Source organism: Melospiza georgiana, chromosome 33 (genome assembly GCF_028018845.1).
Source record: "Melospiza georgiana isolate bMelGeo1 chromosome 33, bMelGeo1.pri, whole genome shotgun sequence".
Taxonomy (NCBI): Eukaryota; Metazoa; Chordata; class Aves; order Passeriformes; family Passerellidae; genus Melospiza; species Melospiza georgiana.
Genome location: NC_080462.1, coordinates 1400327 through 1419568, shown reverse-complemented (window position 1 = coordinate 1419568; position 19242 = coordinate 1400327). Strand labels below are relative to the sequence as shown.

At 40.2% G+C, this 19242-nt stretch overlaps 1 protein-coding gene and 1 non-coding gene across 2 annotated transcripts; both read left to right on the top strand.

The window, feature by feature from the left end:
• Window positions 1-902: 902 nt before the first annotated feature.
• On the top strand, window positions 903-19223 carry KHDC4 (KH domain containing 4, pre-mRNA splicing factor). Its single transcript, XM_058042818.1, has 14 exons — window positions 903-952; window positions 1031-1271; window positions 2314-2442; window positions 4676-4755; window positions 5231-5283; window positions 7029-7192; window positions 8299-8510; window positions 9850-9910; window positions 11476-11533; window positions 11665-11918; window positions 13179-13334; window positions 14368-14480; window positions 15763-15854; window positions 17971-19223. Exons 1-14 carry the CDS (start codon window positions 906-908, stop codon window positions 18168-18170), a joined length of 1860 nt encoding a protein of 619 aa, XP_057898801.1. The 5' UTR covers window positions 903-905; the 3' UTR covers window positions 18171-19223.
• LOC131095366 (small Cajal body-specific RNA 4) lies at window positions 7352-7480 on the top strand. Its single transcript, XR_009115865.1, has one exon. It is a non-coding gene; the product is annotated as a small Cajal body-specific RNA 4 (non-coding RNA).
• Window positions 19224-19242: the final 19 nt, after the last annotated feature.

Here is a 19242-nt window from a genome sequence, read left to right as displayed (position 1 = left end):
ACACCAATAGTTGAGGGTTACAGGTATTTCTAGGAGTACTCATCAGCTTTCTCAGCAGTTTCTATTCCCAATTTTTACATCACAATTCTATACACTATTGTGATTTAGTTTTTAATTTAATCCTTGAGTTGATGTTCATCTTCCTTTCTCAAGCTGCTTTTCACTGTTTTGTTAAGGCTTGAGACAAGCATGTTTCATTTTTATATATTCTAAAGCTATAAAGATTCTTGCTACAAGCAATATTCTAAAATTATACTTCAAAAGGCTCTTATTGCTGAACTCTGTAAGGATTAACTACAAGCAGAAAGTTCCTGTCAAAAAGCAACATCCTTAACACTTTAATTCAAATGCTCCTAAATCAACTTAGGAGCATTTAGTTAAATGTAAAGGTTAACCTTTAGTAACCTTACCTTTAGTACGGTTTAGTAATCTAACCCTTAGTAACATTACCTTTAGTAAAGGTTAATACTTAGTAAAATGCATAAAGGTTAATTGTGAGCAAAAGATAGGTTCAAAGCCCTTCTTCCATGTTTTACTTTCCTCAATTATTTATAAGAATTCGTCTTTATAACTGTCCCATGGTCGGTCTCCACACATATCACAATCACAAATACGCACGTTGCCTGTATGTACCTGACACGAAACACAGCTTTGTATTTCACAATATTTAGGCTTAATGTTGGGGAAATGACACAATCTTCGGTATAATACACATGGAAACAACAGCGGGGCTGATCTGGCTGATCTTTGTGCTCCTTCCCCCCTCACGACCCCCAGCCCGCGGCGCCATGTCCGTCCCCACGGCAGCGACCGGAAGTGGCCGCGCCGTCTCCATGGCAACGAGCGGAAGCGGCGACGCGCGGCGGGCGCGGAGCCGGAAGTGACGCCGGGCAGCCGTGGCGGCCATGTCGGCGGGCGGCGGAGCGCAGCGGGACGCGGGGGCCGCGGGCGGGTGAGGCGCGGCCGTGGCGGCTCGGGCGGCCCCGGTGCCGCTCGGAGCAGCGCCTCACGCTCCCTCTGTCTTTTCCAGGCGCCGCAGCAAGTGGGATCAGCCCGGCCCGGCTCCTAATTTCCTCCTCCCCGGTACGGCGCCGCTGCCCGGGCGGCCGTTCCCCGGTGGGGGCGGCGATGGCGGCGCCGCCGTGGCCGGGTCCGAGAGCTCGGCGGCGCCCTCGGGAGCGCTGGATGCAGCCGCGGCCGTGGCGGCGAAGATCAACGCGATGCTGATGGCCAAAGGGAAGCTGAAGCCGGCGCCCAGCACGGCGGACAAGGTGGGTGGGTGGGTGGGTGGGCGCGGGGGTGGTTCAGCAAATTGCCATAAAAATAGTCAGAAATAATTTAAAAAATATTTTTCCATCCTAACAAAAAGCAGTGCATGGCTGTGAGGTCAGATTTTACCAAAGCCACCTGTAGGGAGGTGAAAAAGTTTTATTTTTCGTCAAAATCGTAGAATATTCTGAGTCGTGAGGGAGGCACGAGGATTTTTGCAGAGAGCAGAGCTGATGGAAAAACTCCTGTGTGAAACAACTGCTTTAAAATTTGGGACCAAAATATTTTAGTGCCTGAAGAAATTACAGTATGAGCTGTATATCCAAGTCCTAACCAGCTTATTCAGCTTTTGCTGAGCCCTGCCCCGAGCTTGCCTGACCCTGATGAGCTCAGGCAGCTGGACTGGAGTGTTCCTCTTAAATAATCTCTGAGTTTTTTATTCTAAATAAAGTGGGACTTCAAGCTTCCAGTCACAGCCTCGTCTTGCTCTTCTGCCTGTGCTGGAGCCAAGTTTAGAAGCTGTTTCAAGTTTCATGGAGCCCACAGCGTGGTTTGGGTTGGAAGAGACTTTAGAGCTCATCTTGTCCCACCCCTGCCATGGGCAGGGACACCTTCCACCATGAAAGGGGTGAACAAGAAGGATGTTATTTTAATTATATGTGGTGAAGATAAATCCAGTTTTTATCTGGATTTATTTGGGCAGATGCAGCAGCAATTCCAATGTGCTTTCCTGTGCAATCTGTGAGGATGTTTTGAATGTGGAATCTGTAAAGATTTTGTCTCCAACAACTAAAAGGGGTGAACAAGAAGGATGTTATTTTAATTATACGTGGTGAAGATAAATCCAGTTTTTATCTGGATTTATTTGGGCAGATGCAGCAGCAATTCCAATGTGCTTTCCTGTGCAATCTGTGAGGATGTTTTCAATGTGGAATCTGTAAAGATTTTGCCTTTAACAACTGAAAGGGGTGAACAAGAGGGATGTTCCCCTCTCAAATTTGTTTGTGCTTTTTTTTCCACTTTTGCAACTGCTTCTCTTTGAAGCTGCAGGCTCTGGGCAAAGGTCCAGCCACGAGTAAAAGCAAAGATGACCTTGTGGTGGCAGAGGTGGAGATCAATGATGTGCCCCTGACGTGCAGGAACCTGCTGACCAGGGGCCAGACCCAGGATGAGGTATGTCCCACACTCCCAATGTCACATTTGTATTTGCTGAAAAATCCTCTTTGCCCAGGAGTTCTCTCCTGGGAAGCCTCAGAGAAAAAGGAAAACAAAATTATCTCATTTTACTTTTCCTGTTTTGCTGCTTTGGAGTGTGGTTGGAGATTGTTTATCCAACAGGTGAATTGTTTTTATTTAATGACCAATCATGGCCAGGCTGTGTTGGGACTCTGAGGAGAGAGTCAGGAATTTTTCGTTATTATCTTTTAGCCTTCTGTCTGTGTCCTTTCTCTAGTCTTTAGTATAGTTAGAATAAGATGATATAATATATAATGTAGTATTATGTAGTATTATGTAGTATCAAGTAGTATTATGCAGTATAAAGTAGTATCAAGTAGTATTATGCAGTATAAAGTAGTATCAAGTAGTATTAAGTAGTATTAAGTAGTATTATGCAGTATCAAGTAGTATTATGTAGTATAAAGTAGTATTAAGTGGTACTATGTAGTATTAAGTAGTATTAAGTAGTATTAAGTAGTATTAAGTAGTATTATATTTAATGTATAATATAACATAGTACAATGTAACATATAGTATTATATGATATATAAGATAATATATAATATAGTGTGGTACAATATACAATACACTATACAATACAATATTATTATATAAACTATAATATAAAACTATGATATAATATATAGTAATATATAGGACACAATATATAATATATTATTATATGGTATTATATACTTTATAATATATAGTATATAATGTATAATATATTGCATGATATGTAATACAATATAATATATAATGTGGTATAGTATACAATATAATATATAATATTTTATTGTATACTATAATATATAATATAGTATAATATAATATAGTATAATATGATATTATATACTATGATATGATATAATGTAATATATAATATGTAATATATAAGATGATAGAATATATAATGTTATATAATATATACTATAATATTATATAGTATATAATGCATAATATAGTATAATGTAATATATACTATTATATGATATATAAGGTAATATATAATATAGTGTGGTATAGTATACAATATAATAAACAATACAATATTGTAATATACACTATAATATATAGTAATATATAGTATACAATATATAATATATCATTATATGATATTATATACTCTATAATATTATATAGTATATAATGTATAATATAGTATAATATATTATATAAAATATAATATAATGTGGTATAGTATACAATAGAACATATATTATTATATTTATAGTATAATATAATATAATTAATATAATATAGCATAATATAATAAATTAGCCTTCTAAGAACATGGAGTCAGATTCATAATTTCCTGTCTTCATCTAGGGGACCCTAGAAACCCCTCACCCCAAAACCCCTCACCCCAAAACCCCTCACCCCAAAATCCCTCACCCCAGCAGCTGTGCTGCCTTGGCAGGGAGCTCTGGGCTTACATAACCCTGGCCACCTTTCACCTTGTTCCTGAGCAGATCAAGTGAAATGAACTTGCAGTGAACTCTGCTCAGGGCTTGTTTCTTTCTAGGAAACTCGTGTTTTCCAAAGGAGTTTGTTGGTTTGTTCAGTAAATTGTTGGATTGGTGCCTCAGGGTTTAGTTTTTATGTTTTTCAGGCTCTGTGTTGTTTTAGTGTGTGGGTCTGGGTTTCATATCAGGGGATGGTGAGCTCTGCACAGAGCAGGGAGACAAAACAATTCCTGCTCCAGCTGGCACCAAGGACAAATAATCCAAATTTCAGCCCAGGAGCACAAACAACGTGGGCTGAGGAGAGAAAAACAAGAAAAATGGGAATTCATGGGCTGGAGCTGTAATTAGACAATTAACTCCAATATATTAATAGACAAAACTTATAAAAGTGTGTGACCCCGTGACCAGTCATCCATTTTTGTGACCATTTTGGTTCACCTTGGGTTTCCACACCTGGCTGGGCTCTGGTGCTTCTCAAGGTGCATCTATTGAGGCATTTTAATAAACCCCTGCTTTATTAATTAACTCTGCTCTAAATCAGCCTTCACAAGGCATCATTATGACTTCAGAGCCAGCACTTTATTAACAATTTCTGAGGGTAACATTGTTTATGTTTTAGCTTTCTGAGTGTGCCTGGTTTGTTGTTGGCAGGTGTTTCACTGCTTTTTGTACATTTTTTGTTGTTGGCAGGTGTTTCACTGCTTTTTGTACATCTTTTGCAGATCAGTCGTCTGAGTGGAGCAGCTGTCTCCACTCGAGGGAGGTTCATGACTGCAGAAGAGAAAGCCAAAGTGGGACCTGGGTTTGTATTTTTTTTTTTTTTTTGGGAGGTTCTGCTTCTTTTCTTTGAGGTGACAAAGTGCTGAGGTTTTATTTAGTTGGTTTTCCTATAAATTTACCATTCTGATGGTGCTGGGCTGAAATAACCACCCTAACCATGACCCTGACAAATCACACTGCTCAACTTCTCCCCACAGAACATTACAACTTCCCAAGAAATACAAATTTCTTGCTGCTTTTATTTAGTGACCCATTTATGGGCAAGCTAATTAAAGTTTTCAGTGCTGTAATTTTCTGAATCATCATCAACTCCTGAATCAGATTTTCAGTGCAGAGCTTTTCTGCCTGAGCACTCTGGTAGTCAAGGAATTTGTGTTCTGTTATCTGGAGGGCATTTCAGATTTTTATGGAAGACTTTCTGGTAATATAATTAGATTTGGTTCATTATTATTGTGTTTTCTGGGGGTTTAATTGAATATTTGACTTTTTCCTTCCAGAGATCGTCCTTTGTATCTTCATGTTCAGGGTCAGACACGGGAGTTGGTTGACAGTGAGTACAAAATATTGTGGTTTTTCTCTCCCTGTTTGTGATAAAGAGTTGGATTTGAGTTATAAACACCTTGGTGGTGATAACAGACTCCATTCACACACTGATACTGAGATCTCTGCTCACAAATCCCTGAGGTGCCACAGACTGCATTCAGCAGGAAATGAAAATTTTGGATAGATTACAAGGAAGGTGGGGGGGAGTGCGCAGGTACAGCTCTTATCTCACTGATAACACACCCAGATCCATGGCAATAGGGGTGAGACAGGGAGATCTATCAGGAGGGACCACAGAGGGTCACATCTGGTGCCACCACCCTGCTCAGACAGGGACATCCCAGGGCACAGGATGGGGCCAGGTGGGTCTGGGGTACCCAGGCAGGGACACCCCAGGGCTCAGGGCTGCTCCAGGTGGGTCTGGGGTCCCTAAACAGGGACACCCCAGGGCTCAGGGCTGCTCCAGGTGGGTCTGGGGTCCCTAAACAGGGACACCCCAGGGCTCAGGGCTGCTCCAGGTGGGTCTGGGGTCCCTAAACAGGGACACCCCAGGGCTCAGGGCTGCTCCAGGTGGGTCTGGGGTCCCTAAACAGGGACACCCCAGGGCTCAGGGCTGCTCCAGGTGGGTCTGGGGTCCCTAAACAGGGACACCCCAGGGCTCGGGGCTGCTCCAGGTGCCTCTGGGGTCCCCAGGCACGGAGCCCCCACAGCCTCTCTGGGCTCTGCTCAGGGCTGGGCACTGCCCAGGGCAGCAGTTCTGCCTCCTGGGCAGGGGCAGCTCCTGGGCTCAGGCCCTGCCCGTGGCTCTGGGGCCATTGCTGGGCCTGGAGCAGAGCCTGGGGCTGCCCTGACCTCTGCTCACTGGGATGGACTGGGACAGACTGGGAGAGACACAGGGACAGACTGGGAGAGACAGGGAAACTCAGGTACATTCAGAGACAGCCAGGAACACACACAGGAACCTGGGGACACCCTGGGACACTCAGAAACACCCAGGGACAGACTGGGGACACACATGGACAGAAGGGACAGACAGGGACGCCTGTGGACGGACAAGGTCAGACTGGGATTGACACACAAGGACAGACTGGGACTGCTGGGAACAGCCAGGGGGACACTCAGGAACAGACTGGGACATACAGGAACACCTGGGGACACTCAGAGACTGTCAGGGACACCTGGGTACAGCCAGGAGCACCCAGAGACACCTGGGAACACCCAGGGACAGACAGGGACATACAGGAACACTCAGAGACAGACAAGGACACCCAGGGACAGACTGGGACACTCAGGAGCACTCAGAAACACACTGGGACAGACAGGGACAGACAGGGACACCGAAGGACACTCAGGGACAGACAGGGACACTCAGAGACACCCAGGGACAGACAGGAGCACTCAGAAACACACTGGGACAGCCAGGGACACTCAGGGACTTGAGGGACACCCAGGGACACTCAGAGACACCCAGGGACACCTGGGAACACTCGGGGACACCCAGGCACACCCAGGCCTGAGGCCCCTCTCCCTGGGGCTCCTCTCCAGGCTGAGCAGCCCCAGCTCCCTCAGCCTCTCCTGGGCAGGGACCCTCCAGGCCCTTCAGGATCCTCTGTGATCCCATCCAAGGATACAAACCCTGGGCCCCACTGGGAGATGCAATCCCATCACAGAATGTGCCAAACCAACCCTGTCGTGTCACAGTTCATACTCTGGGCTGCTGAGTAAGAATGAATTTTGTGTTCTCTCCCCCAGGAGCTGTTAACAGAATCAAAGAGATCATCACCAATGGGGTGGTGAAGGCAGCCACGGGCTCCAGCCCCACATTCAACGGGGCCACAGTCACTGTTTATCACCAGCCAGCCCCCATCACTCAGATCACTCCAGCTGTTGGCCAAAAACCTCCATTCCAGTCAGGGGTGAGTGAATTTTATTGCCTGTCACTGCCTACAATATTTCCCTTTTACAAAGCACACGTGTCACGTGTTATTTATTAAAAAAAAAAAAAAAAAAAAATCCCAACATAAAAGCTGAAAAACCACCCCAAAAAAATCACCCACACAGCTTGTGTTGTGAAATCTGGAGGACTAACAAGCCTGAGTCTGGAGAGTGAGACTCAGGTGACAGTGGCCTCCTAAAAGAAAAGGGATGGAGAGAGCAGTCCTACCTGCAGCAAAGCCCAGGGCTCACTGTGCCATCTGACACTGACCCCTTCTGTCTGTCTGTCCTCACTGAAATTAAAATTAAAATTAAAATTTTGCTGTTCATTTCCACTTGCATTATGTCCAGCACAAGTTGTCTGCAGATAAAAGCCTGCAGAAGGTGTTTACATTGAAATAGAAATCAAAATTTTTACTCCTGAACTGATATTTTTGTATCTGACACTGACCCCTTCTGCTGCCCTCAGTGAAATTAAAATATTAAATTTTTGCTCTTCATTTGCAGATGCATTATGTCCAGCACAAGTTGTTTGCTGATAAAAGCCTGCAGATGGTGTTTATATTGAAATAGAAATCAATTTTTTGAATTGACATTGAATTTTGAATTTACATTGAAATATAAGTCAATATTATGGACTGATATTTTTGTATCTGCCACTGAACCCTTCTGCTGTCCCATCAATGGGATATCTGCCCTCAGTGAAATTAAATTAAAAAATTCAAATTTTGCTGTTATTTTCCAGATGCATTATGTCCAGGACAAATTGTGTGCTGATAAAAGCCTGCAGTCGGTGTTTAATTTGAAATATAAGGCAATTTTTCCATCTGACACTGAACCCTTCTGTCTGCCCTCAGTGAAATGAAGTTAAAAAATTCAAATTTTGCTGTTTTTTTCCAGATGCATTATGTGCAGGACAAGTTGTGTGCTGATAAAAGCCTGCAGAAAGTGTTTGCATTGAAATAGAAATCAATTTTTACTGATATTTTTGTATCTACCACCGAACCCTTCTGCTGTCCCAGCAGTGAGATGTCTGCCCTCAGTGAAATTAAAATTAAAAAATTCAAATTTTGCTGTTTTTTTCCAGATGCATTATGTGCAGGACAAGCTGTTTGTGGGGCTGGAACATGCTGTTCCCACTTTTAATGTCAAGGAGAAGGTGGAAGGGCCTGGCTGCTCCTACCTGCAGCACATCCAGATTGAAACTGGTGCCAAAGTTTTCCTTCGAGGGAAAGGCTCGGGGTGCATCGAGCCAGCGTCGGGCAGGGAAGCCTTTGAACCCATGTACATCTACATCAGGTATGGGGGAGTTCAAAAAAATCCCATTAAAAATCCATTTATAAAAAAAATCCCATTAAAAATCAACATTAAAAAAACCCCATAAAAATCCATTTAAAAAATCCCATTAAAAATCCATTTATAAAAAAAATCCCATTCAAAATCCATTTATAAAAAAATCCCATTAAAAATCCATTTATAAAAAAATCCCATTAAAATAAATTTGAAAAAAATCCCATTAAAATCCATTTATAAAAAAATCCCATTAAAAATCCATTTATAAAAAAATCCCATTAAAATAAATTTTAAAAAATCCCATTAAAAATCCATTTATAAAAAAATCCATTTTAAAAAATCCATTTTAAAAAATCCATTTAAAAAAATCCCATAAAAATCCATTTTAAAAATCCCCAAAAAATCCATTTTAAAAATCTCATTAAAAATCCATTTTAAATATCCATTTTAAAAAAAATCCCATTAAAAATCCCATAAAAATCCATTAGGAAATACCCCATTAAAAATCCATTTAAAAAAATCCTGTTTAAAAAATCCATTTAAAAAATCCATTTAAAAAATCCTATTTAAAAAATCCTTTTTAAAAACCCTCATAAAAATCCATTTTAAAAAATCCCATTAAAAATCAATTCTTAAAAATCCTGTTTTAAAAAACTATTTAAAAATCCCGTTTCAAAATTCCATTTAAAAAATCCCTTTAAAAATCAATTTAAAAAAAATCAATTAAAAAATCCCATTTAAAAAGTCCATTAAAAAAAACTCATTTAAAAATTCTTTCTTAATAAAAATCTCATAAAAATCCATTTTAAAAAATCCCATTAAAAAGTCCATTTTTAAAAAATCCCATAAAAATCAAATTTTAAAAAATCCCATTAAAAAATCCCATGAGAATCCATTTTAAAAATCCTATTAAAAATCCATTTAAAAAATCCATTTGAAAAAAAATCCCATTAAAAATCCATTAAAAATGCATTTTAAAAGATCCCATAAAATATCAATTTAAAAAATCCCTTTAAAATCAATTTTTAAAAATCCCTTTAAAATTAAGTTTTTAAAATGGGGAATTCTTCATTTGGACTGATTTAATGCAAATTAAATAAATTTTTGAATCTAATTTGACTTTGGAGATATCTAAACTGATAAGAGCTGATAGGGCAAAGAAGGAGTTTCCAAATTTGCCAGAAATTTTCTTCTTCTGAATTTTTTTCATGAGAACAAAATTGATTTTATTTCCATCAAAAAATATAATTATTTTTTTTTCCGTAAGAACAAAATTTTATTTATTTTCATCAGAAAATATAATTATTTTTTTTCCATAAGAACAAAATTTTATTTATTTTTTCAGTCACCCAAAGCCAGAAGGTTTGGCAGCTGCTAAAAAGCTGTGTGAGAACCTCTTGCAAACTGTGAGTAAAATTTGATATTTTACAAAAATAAAATTGCAAAACTTTTTGGAGTTTGGGATGTGCAATAAAGAATTGTTGATGCTTTCAGCAAGAAATTTCTCTTTCCAAGAGTTTCTGTCTAATTCTTGTACAGAGAAGAAATAACATTTTTATTTATTCAGGAAGGAGCTGAGAATTTTGGAATTTTAGGGGGAAAAAAAATTCAAATGTTACCTGGGGATAAGGGAATATCTGCAAAAATAAATCTGATTTTTGCTCCTTTTTGATTCCAGAGCTGCACTCTGCTTTAGGAAAGATAAAGGGATTGGTGTAGAAAAAAAATTCTAGAAAATTTTTACCTTTTTTTCCTAGAAAATTTTTTTATTTTCTAGAAAATTTTTAGATTTTCCCCATCATTTCTCCCACATCCACTGAGAATATTCAATTTCTCAGCTTCTCCTATGTGGATGAAAATAAAATAATGTAGAATTTTCAGTTAATATAATAATAAGATAATGGAGTTTGGGATTCAAAGTCTCTTTGGAAAAATATTTGGAATTTTTTCTATTTTTGGAGGCTCTGTTGAAATAATTAATAATATTGAAGTAATTAATGTTGAAGTGATTATTAATGTTGAAGTGAGTAATTTGCCACTGTCTTTCCTATGAAAAATCATATATTATATTACATTTTTGTATTTTATTATTATATTCAGTATTAGATTTTATTACTATATTATTACATGTTTTTATTATATTTTAATCATATATTTCTTATTATTTTCTTATTGTTTTCCTATTAATTCCTTTCCATTTTCCTTCCATTTTCCTTCCATTTTCCTTCCATTTTCCTTCCATTTTCCTTCCATTTTCCTTCCATTTTCCTTCCATTTTCTTCCCATTTTCATTTTATTATATTATTATATTTTAATTATATTTTTATTGTTACTATTTTTACTATTTATATTTTATTATATTTTATTATTATATTTTAATTACATTTTTATTGTTACTATTTTTACTATTTTTATTTTATTATATTTCATTATTATCCCAACTATTATCCAAATATTGTATATATTATTACCCCAATTATTATTATTATATTTTACCCAATTTTAATAATTTTATAATATATTTATATTATATATTTATAATATATAAATATATAGTTATATATTATAAATATATTTATAATATATATAAATATATTATATATTTATAATATATATTACATATTATATATTATAATATATTATATTATAATATAATATATAGAAATATATTTATAATATATATATAAAGAAATATATTTATAATATATAAATATATTTATAATATATAAAAATTAATAATATAATTATTAATTTAATTTACCACAGAGGCCAGTGGGATCAGGGGATGTTTATGGGATTTTGGTGGGTGGATTGTTATGTTTGGGTCATTGCTCTCCTTGTGCACAGTGACTTTTCTAATCAGCATTCCTTCACATGCTAATGAGGAATTCAATAAATGTCAATATTTACATTTTAATTTTTATTTTCTATATTTTAATTTTTATTTTCTAATCTTTGCCATTCCCTGCAGGTTCACGCCGAGTACTCCCGATTTGTGAACCAGATCACCACCGCCGTTCCCTTGGCAGGTACCAACCCCAGCCTTTTCTCCATTTGGAATTAACTATTAATTAATTACTAATAGTTAAATAATGAATGAATTAATCATTTTGGTGTCTTTGACAGAGCTCTGATGTCCTTTTGTCCTTTCTCTCTCCAGGTTTCACCCAGCCAGCCACCATCAACAGCGTCCCCTCGCAGCCCTCCTATTACCCCTCCAACGGGTACCAGTCTGGCTATGCTGTGGTGCCCCCTCCTCAGCAGCCCGTGCAGCCTCCCTACGGCGTGCCAGGCATGGTGCCCCCTGCGGTGCCCCTGGCGCCCGGCGTGCTGCCAGCGCTGCCCACGGCCGTGCCACCCGTGCCCACGCAGTACCCCATCGCGCAGGTGCAGCCGCCAGCCAGCACGGGACAGGTACGTCGTCCATCTGTCCATCATCCTTCTGTCCATCCATCCCATCCATCCATCCTTCTATCCATCCATCCATCCATCCCATCCATCCATCCTTCTATCCATCATCCATCCATCCATCCATCCATCCATCATCCATCCATCCATCCATCCATCCATCCATCCATCCATCCATCATCCATCCATCATCCATCCATCATCCATCATCCATCCATCCATCATCCATCCATCCATCATCCATCCATCCATCATCCATCCATCCATCATCCATCCATCCATCCATCCATCATCCATCCATCCATCATCCATCCATCCATCATCCATCCATCCATCCATCCATCATCCATCCATCCATCCATCCATCCATCCATCATCCATCCATTCATCATCCATCCATCCATCCTTGTGCCCAGCAGAGTTCTCTGAGTACTGAATGAATACTTATATACTTATATAATACTTATATACTTATATACTTCACATGTATATAATGACATTTTTTTTGTGTTTTCTCCCTGCCTGTGCCCAGCAGAGTTCTCTGAGTGCTGAATGAATACTTCACATGTATATAATTACATTTTTTTGTGTTTTCTCTCTGCCTGTGCCCAGCAGAGTCCTCTGAGCACTGAATGCTTATATATTTATATACTTCACATGTATATAATTACATTTTTTTTGTGTTTTCTCCCTGCCTTGTGCCCAGCAGTCTTCTGAGTGCTGAATGAATACTTCACATGCATATAATGACATTTTTTTTTTGTTTTCTCTCTGCCTTGTGCCCAGCAGAGTCCTCTGAGTGCTGAATGAATACTTACATACTTATATACTTCACATGTATATAATTACATTTTTTTTTATTTTTTTGTGTTTTCTCCCTGCCTTGTGCCCAGCAGTCTTCTGAGTGCTGAATGAATACTTCACATGCATATAATGACATTTTTTTTTCGTTTTCTCTCTGCCTTGTGCCCAGCAGAGTCCTCTGAGTGCTGAATGAATACTTACATACTTATATACTTCACATGTATATAATTACATTTTTTTTTTTTTTTTTTGTGTTTTCTCTCTGCCTTGTGCCCAGCAGAGTCCTCTGAGTACTTATATACTTATATACTTCACATGTATATAATTTCTTTTTTTTTGTGTGTTTTCTCTCTGCCTTGTGCCCAGCAGAGTCCTCTGAGTGCTAAATGAATACTTCACATGTATATAATTACATTTTTTTTTATTTTTTTTTGTGTTTTCTCCCTGCCTTGTGCCCAGCAGACTCCTCTGAGTGCTCCTTTCCTTCCTGCTGCCCCAGTCAAAGCCAGCATGCCAACTGGGAGCCAGCCCCAGGTGCAGCCCCATGCCCAGGGCCAAAAGCGACGCTTCACCGAGGAGCTGCCAGATGAGAGAGAGTCAGGACTGCTGGGATACCAGGTGGAATAAAATCTGCAATTTTCCTTCCCCTCACCAGGCAGAGATTGGGTTTTGTTAGCCCAGGTTGTTGCAGCAGCAGGACAGAGAGCAGTTGCTTGTCCCAAAACACAGAAGTCACATTTTGGTGTCTCTGAGTGGATGCACTGCTCTAGAAATCTAGAAATCTATTCATTAATTAATTCCAGCTGCTTTCCATACCCTCAGCCCTTCCCAAACACGAGTGCTGCATCCAGCTCACAGACATGACAAGAGTGTGGGACTGCTTGGCTTAAAGAGAAATTATTTGGGGCTTTATTGGAAAATTTTTGGGGCTCTTTAGGTGGGCTTTTTGAGGGAGGGAAATGTAATAACTTTTAGTTTTTCCCATTTACCTTGCAGGTTACACTTGAGAGGATTTCAAGAAGCCTAGTTTAAAAAACTTATTTATTTAGGTAGTTAGATGACTTTAAGAAAAACAATTTTTAGGTAGTTAGATGGCTTTAAGAAAAATAATTTTTAGGTAGTTAGATGGCTTTAAGAAAAATAATTTTTAGGTAGTTAGATGGCTTTAAGAAAAATAATTTTGAGTTTTTCCCATTTGCATGAGAGCAAAGGGAGTGTCTGTAAATGTTTCTCTGGTGCTCTGCCACAGGCAGAGCCCTTAATAAAAGCTTTGCCTGGAGGCAATAAGGAGCTGTGCCTGTGTGTTAGAGCTGATATTAGAATCTCAAACAGAGTGTTCAGAATTAGCTGCTTGAGGAGCTCATAGGTGATCCATGAAGGGAGCAGCTCTCTTTATTGTCCTGAACTGCTGACAGGGTGGAGTTGGTGGTGAGGAATTTCCCAGAGTGGTTCTCACACCTGTTTCCCACCACTCAGCTATTTTTTTAGGAGAAAGCTGCCCTCAGATATTTTTTAGGAGAAAGCGATGCTTAGACATTCCTCCTGCTAGTTGGCTCTGAAAAGGTTGGGTTTCCTAACAGTATCATTAAGGAGCTGGAGCTTTTTGTTGTAGTTGTAGATTTGCTAATGCCGTGTGTTTTTCTGCTCATAGCATGGACCCATTCATATGACTAATTTAGGTACAGGCTTCTCCAGTCCGAGCGAAATCGAGGGAGCCGCGGCGAAGGCAGCGAGTTCCTCAGGAAAGGAGAGAGAGAGGGACAGGTGAGTGAGGAGCCACGGGCAGGTTCTTGTGCAAAGCTCATTTCTGACATGTGTTTGGTGTTATCTTCTCTGATTTGGGGGTTGTTTGGTTGTGGGTGGGTTTTTTTCACAGATGTGTTTGGTGTTATCTTCTCTGATTTGGGGGTTGTTTGGTTGTGGGTGGTTTTTTTCATAGATGTGTTTTGTGTTATCTTCTCTGATTTGGGGTTTTTTTTCCCAGATGTGTTTTGTGTTCTCTTCTGGGATTTTTGGGTTGTTTGGTTGTGGGTGGGTTTTTTTCCCAGTTGTGTTTTGTGTTCTGGGATTTGGAGGTTGTTTGGTTGTGGGTGGGTTTTTTTGACAGATGTGTTTTGTGTTCTCTTCTGGGATTTGGGGTTTTTTTTCCCAGATGTGTTTTGTGTTCTCTTCTGGGATTTGGGGGTTTTTTCCCAGATGTGTTTTGTGTTCTCTTCTGGGATTTGGGGATTGTTTTGGTTGTGGGTGGGTTTTTTCCCAGATGTGTTTTGTGTTCTCTTCTGGGATTTGGGGATTGTTTTGGTTGTGGGTGGGTTTTTTTCACAGATGTGTTTGGTGTTCTCTTCTGGGATTTGGGGGTTGTTTGGTTGTGGGTGGGTTTTTTTTTCCCAGATGTGTTTTGTGTTCTCTTCTGGGATTTGGGGTTGTTTGGTTGTGGGTGGGTTTTTTTCACAGATGTGTTTTGTGTTCTCTTCTGGGATTTGGGTTTTTTTTTACAGATGTGTTTTGTGTTCTCTTCTGGGATTTGAGGGTTGTTTGGTTGTGGTTAGGTTTTTTTCACAGATGTGTTTGGTGTTCTCTTCTGGGATTTGGGGGTTGTTTGGTTGTGGGTGTGTTTTTTTGTATTTTGGGTTGGGTTTCTTTAAGGAGAAGGGATGCAAGGGTTGCCTTTTGATGCTGCAGAATGAAAATTGCTGCATTTCCACTCCTAAGTCTTGGTGTGGGTCTGGTGTTTTGCCACTGTCACACATTGCATTGTACTGGCCCAGCACAGATCCTTGAGGGCCACCACTTGTTGATGGTTTCAGCTTGGACATTGAGCTGGGGTTGTAATTCTTGGGACATGGCTGTGCAGCCAGTTCCTTACCCTCTAACTGTCCATTCCATCCATCCATCCCTCCATCCATCCATGCACAGTCACTGGAAGAGTCAGGGAATTTAAAATTCAACTCCTCAGCCCAAGATCTGAGTTAGAAATTTGATTTTTATTACTTTTGACTCTTAGCTTGGTTTCAAAAAGAAAAAAAAAAAATCTTGTTTTCAACAGGCAGTTGATGCCTCCACCAGCTTTTCCTGTCACTGGAATGAAATCGGAATCGGAGGAAAGAAAAGGTGCGGGGTCTTTGCCAGGCAGCCATGGTGAGTGCAGTGGGTCAAACACCCTTCCAAGTCCAGTTTCCTTTCCCAAACACCCTCCCAAGTCCAGTTTCCTCTCCCAGATGGTGCTGGTTTTAACACTTGCCTAAATTGATGGGGTTTTTTGGGTGTAAGTGCAAAGCAGGTGATGCTGCCCTGCTCTAAAATCACTGGTGCTTGCTGTGGTTATACACACAGGTGGCTTCTCAAAGCTTTAATTAATATCTGTATGAAATGAAGAGAGTTTAATCAAGTGAGGGACTAAAAACAGGGAAATTTGGCCCATCAGGCAGCATAGAATGTGATGGGGTTGTTTTGTGGCTTTGCATTTTTATACACACAAGTAGCTTCTCAAAGCTTTAATTAATATCTGTATGAAATGAGGAGAGTTTGATTAAGAAGGACTAAAAACAGGGAGTTTTGGCCCATCAGACAGCACAGAATGTGGTGGGGTTGTTTTGTGGCTTTCATTTTTATACACACAAGTAGCTTCTCAAAGCTTTAATAAATACCTGGATGAAATGAGTGAGTTTGATTAAGAGGGACTAAAAACAGGGAAATTTGGCCCATCAGACAGCACAGAATGTGGTGGGGTTGTTTTGTGGCTTTCATTTTTATACACACAAGTGGCTTCTTAAAGCTTTAATTAATATCTGTATGAAATGAGGAGAGTTTGATTAAGAAGGACTAAAAACAGGGAAATTTGGCCCATCAGGCAGCACAGAATGTGGTGGGGTTGTTTTGTAGCTTTGCATGGTTATGTACACAGGTTGCTTCTTAAAGCTTTAATTAATATCTGTATGAAATGAGGAGAGTTTGATTAAGAAGGGCTAAAAACAGGGAAATTTGACCCATCAGGCAGCACAGAATGTGGTGGGGTTGTTTTGTAGCTTTGCATTTTTATACACACAGGTGGCTTCTTAAAGCTTTAATTAATATCTGTATGAAATGAGTGAGTTTGATTAAGAGGGACTAAAAACAGGGAAATTTGGCCCATCAGACAGCACAGAATGTGGTGGGGTTGTTTTGTGGCTTTGCATTTTTATACACACAAGTAGCTTCTTAAAGCTTTAATTAATATCTGTTTGAAATGAGGAGAGTTTGATTAAGAAGGTCTAAAAACAGGGAAATTTGGCCCATTAGGCAGCACAGAATGTGATGGGATTGTTTTGTGGCTTTCATTATTATACACACAGGTGGCTTCTTAAAGCTTTAATTAATATCTGTATGAAATGAGGAGAGTTTAATCAAGTGAGGGACTAAAAACAGGGAGTTTTGGCCCATCAGGCAGCACAGAATATGGTGGGGTTGTTTTGTGGCTTTGCATTTTTATACACACAGTAGCTTCTTAAAGCTTTAATAAATATCTGGATTAAATGAGGAGAATTTAATCAACTGAGGGACTAAAGACAGGGAAATTTGGCCCATCAGGCAGCACAGAATGTGATGGGGTTTTTTTGTAGCTTTGCATTGTGAGCAGCTGCCTCAGAGGCTGCTCAGGTGGGGATTTACACCCATTGACACACATTGACACACATTTACACACACACCCATTTACACACACTTACACACATTTACACACATTTCTGGCTGCAGACAGCACACTTCACCTTTCCTGTCACTCAGCAAGGTTTGAACCTGTCAGACCTGCAGCTGATGTCCCTCAGCTCTGCGGGGCCATCACCCAGCCTGGTTTAACCTTAGTTCTTCTGCAGTCTTGCTCGCAGACATTGCTCTCCTGTTTAGCTTCCTTTTGAGCAAAATTTCTACTTTTCTTTACGTGTTGATCTCTTTAACGGTGAAATTGCCCTCCCTGAGAGCCATTTGCTAACTTTACCTTTTCTGTGTGTTTCTTTCTTGTTTCTGTGTTCTCTTACATGGTTCTGATGGATCACATGGCTGTTGCTGGTGCTGTTTCCTGTGGCCTTCGACCTTGGATGACCATTGGCCTTGTGACCTCAAAATGGTGTCCAACTAACAATTTACAATTAACATCTTTTTTTATTATGATTAACTCGTTTCGGGGCATTTTATCTCTTTTGATTTGTTTTGTTTTTATTTTTTTTTTTTTCCTTCTTGGGGGTGCTGGGGGGGGGTTTGTTTTGTTTTCCCTTCCTAGATCATCAAGCCAAGAAGATGAAAACTGCAGAGAAGGGCTTTGGATTAGTGGCCTATGCTGGGGATTCTTCCGATGAAGAGGAGGAACACGGTGGCCATAAAAACGCAAGTACTTTTTCACAGGGCTGGAGTTTGGGGTACCAGTACCCATCCTCACAACAACGAGCTAAACAACAGATGCCTTTCTGGATGGCACCATAAAAACAAAAAAACTAAACTGCACAAGAGTTTTCATTCATCTGGTTTTTCCCCCCTCTAGCAATAATGCATGTATGTTCCAGAATGGACTTGGCAAAGAGGCGTTGTTTTTACATTTGCAGAAAAGGCAAATTTCCCCTTGGAAGGGCTCCATTGTTTTTTAAAGAAATCTTCATTTTTGGCAGTGTCTTTGTCAATTTTAAAAAGGAGTATTTGGAGTAGCATCCTGACTGGCCTAGTCCCTTGTAAAGAGGAACCAGGGAAGCCTCTTGGGCCATATTTTCAGTTCCTCCCAGATAAAGGGAAGAGTCAGTGCCACTGACTTCACTCTGCGTTTGCATTTTTGGAGTGCTCCTGCTGTCAGCCCCAGTGATCTGCTGGTGACTCAGCCTCAGTTTTGGACTTTGACCAGAGGGAAGAAACACCCAGCAGTCATGAAAACCTTGAGCATCACGTTTGGAAAACTCTTGGTTTTATTTCAGACATCTCCTGTAACTCAGCTTGGTTTTATTTTGAAATGTGATTTTACCAATCCCACAAGTTTGCATTCTGGCCAGATGTTGGGGTGGAGGATGCTCAGATTTTTGGATAGGTCCACTTTGCTCCAGGTGGACTTGGCACTGTAGCCCTAGTGCTGAATTGTTTCCAGTCACCCCAGGACTCCAAGTCAGCAGGAATTCCTTTTCCAGAGGCTCAGCCCCATCTCCTCCCTCACTCACCGGATTCCACCAGAGCCACAAGGTTCCACAGTGGTTTCCCAAAGGGCAGCAGCTCCTGCCTCACGTGCAGAACCTGGGAATGAGTTTTTGGACTGTTGTTTTTGGACTGTTTTGGACACGAGCTGAGCGAGGTGGGCTGCTGCAGCCAGAACTCCTGCACGGAGCAGTGACACGGGGACTGCTCCAAGGCACCGGGCAGCTTTTGGGACAGGAGTTTTGAGAAGGGGCTGTGTCACTGCTGCAGCCAGGGATGCCTCACCTGTACAAACCTCGGCTTCCCCATGTGTTGTAAATAATTAGAACCATACTTTCATTATAAATAAATGTATAAATATTCTGCTTCCTGCTGCTGATTT

Coding starts and splice junctions, on each gene's coding strand:
- KHDC4 (XM_058042818.1), top strand. CDS start 906: ATGTCGGCGGGCGGCGGAGCGCAGCGGGACGCGGGGGCCGCGGGCGG. Junction 953..1,030: donor GACGCGGGGGCCGCGGGCGG/GTGAGGCGCGGC, acceptor TGTCTTTTCCAG/GCGCCGCAGCAAGTGGGATC. Junction 13,335..14,367: donor CAGGACTGCTGGGATACCAG/GTGGAATAAAAT, acceptor TTCTGCTCATAG/CATGGACCCATTCATATGAC.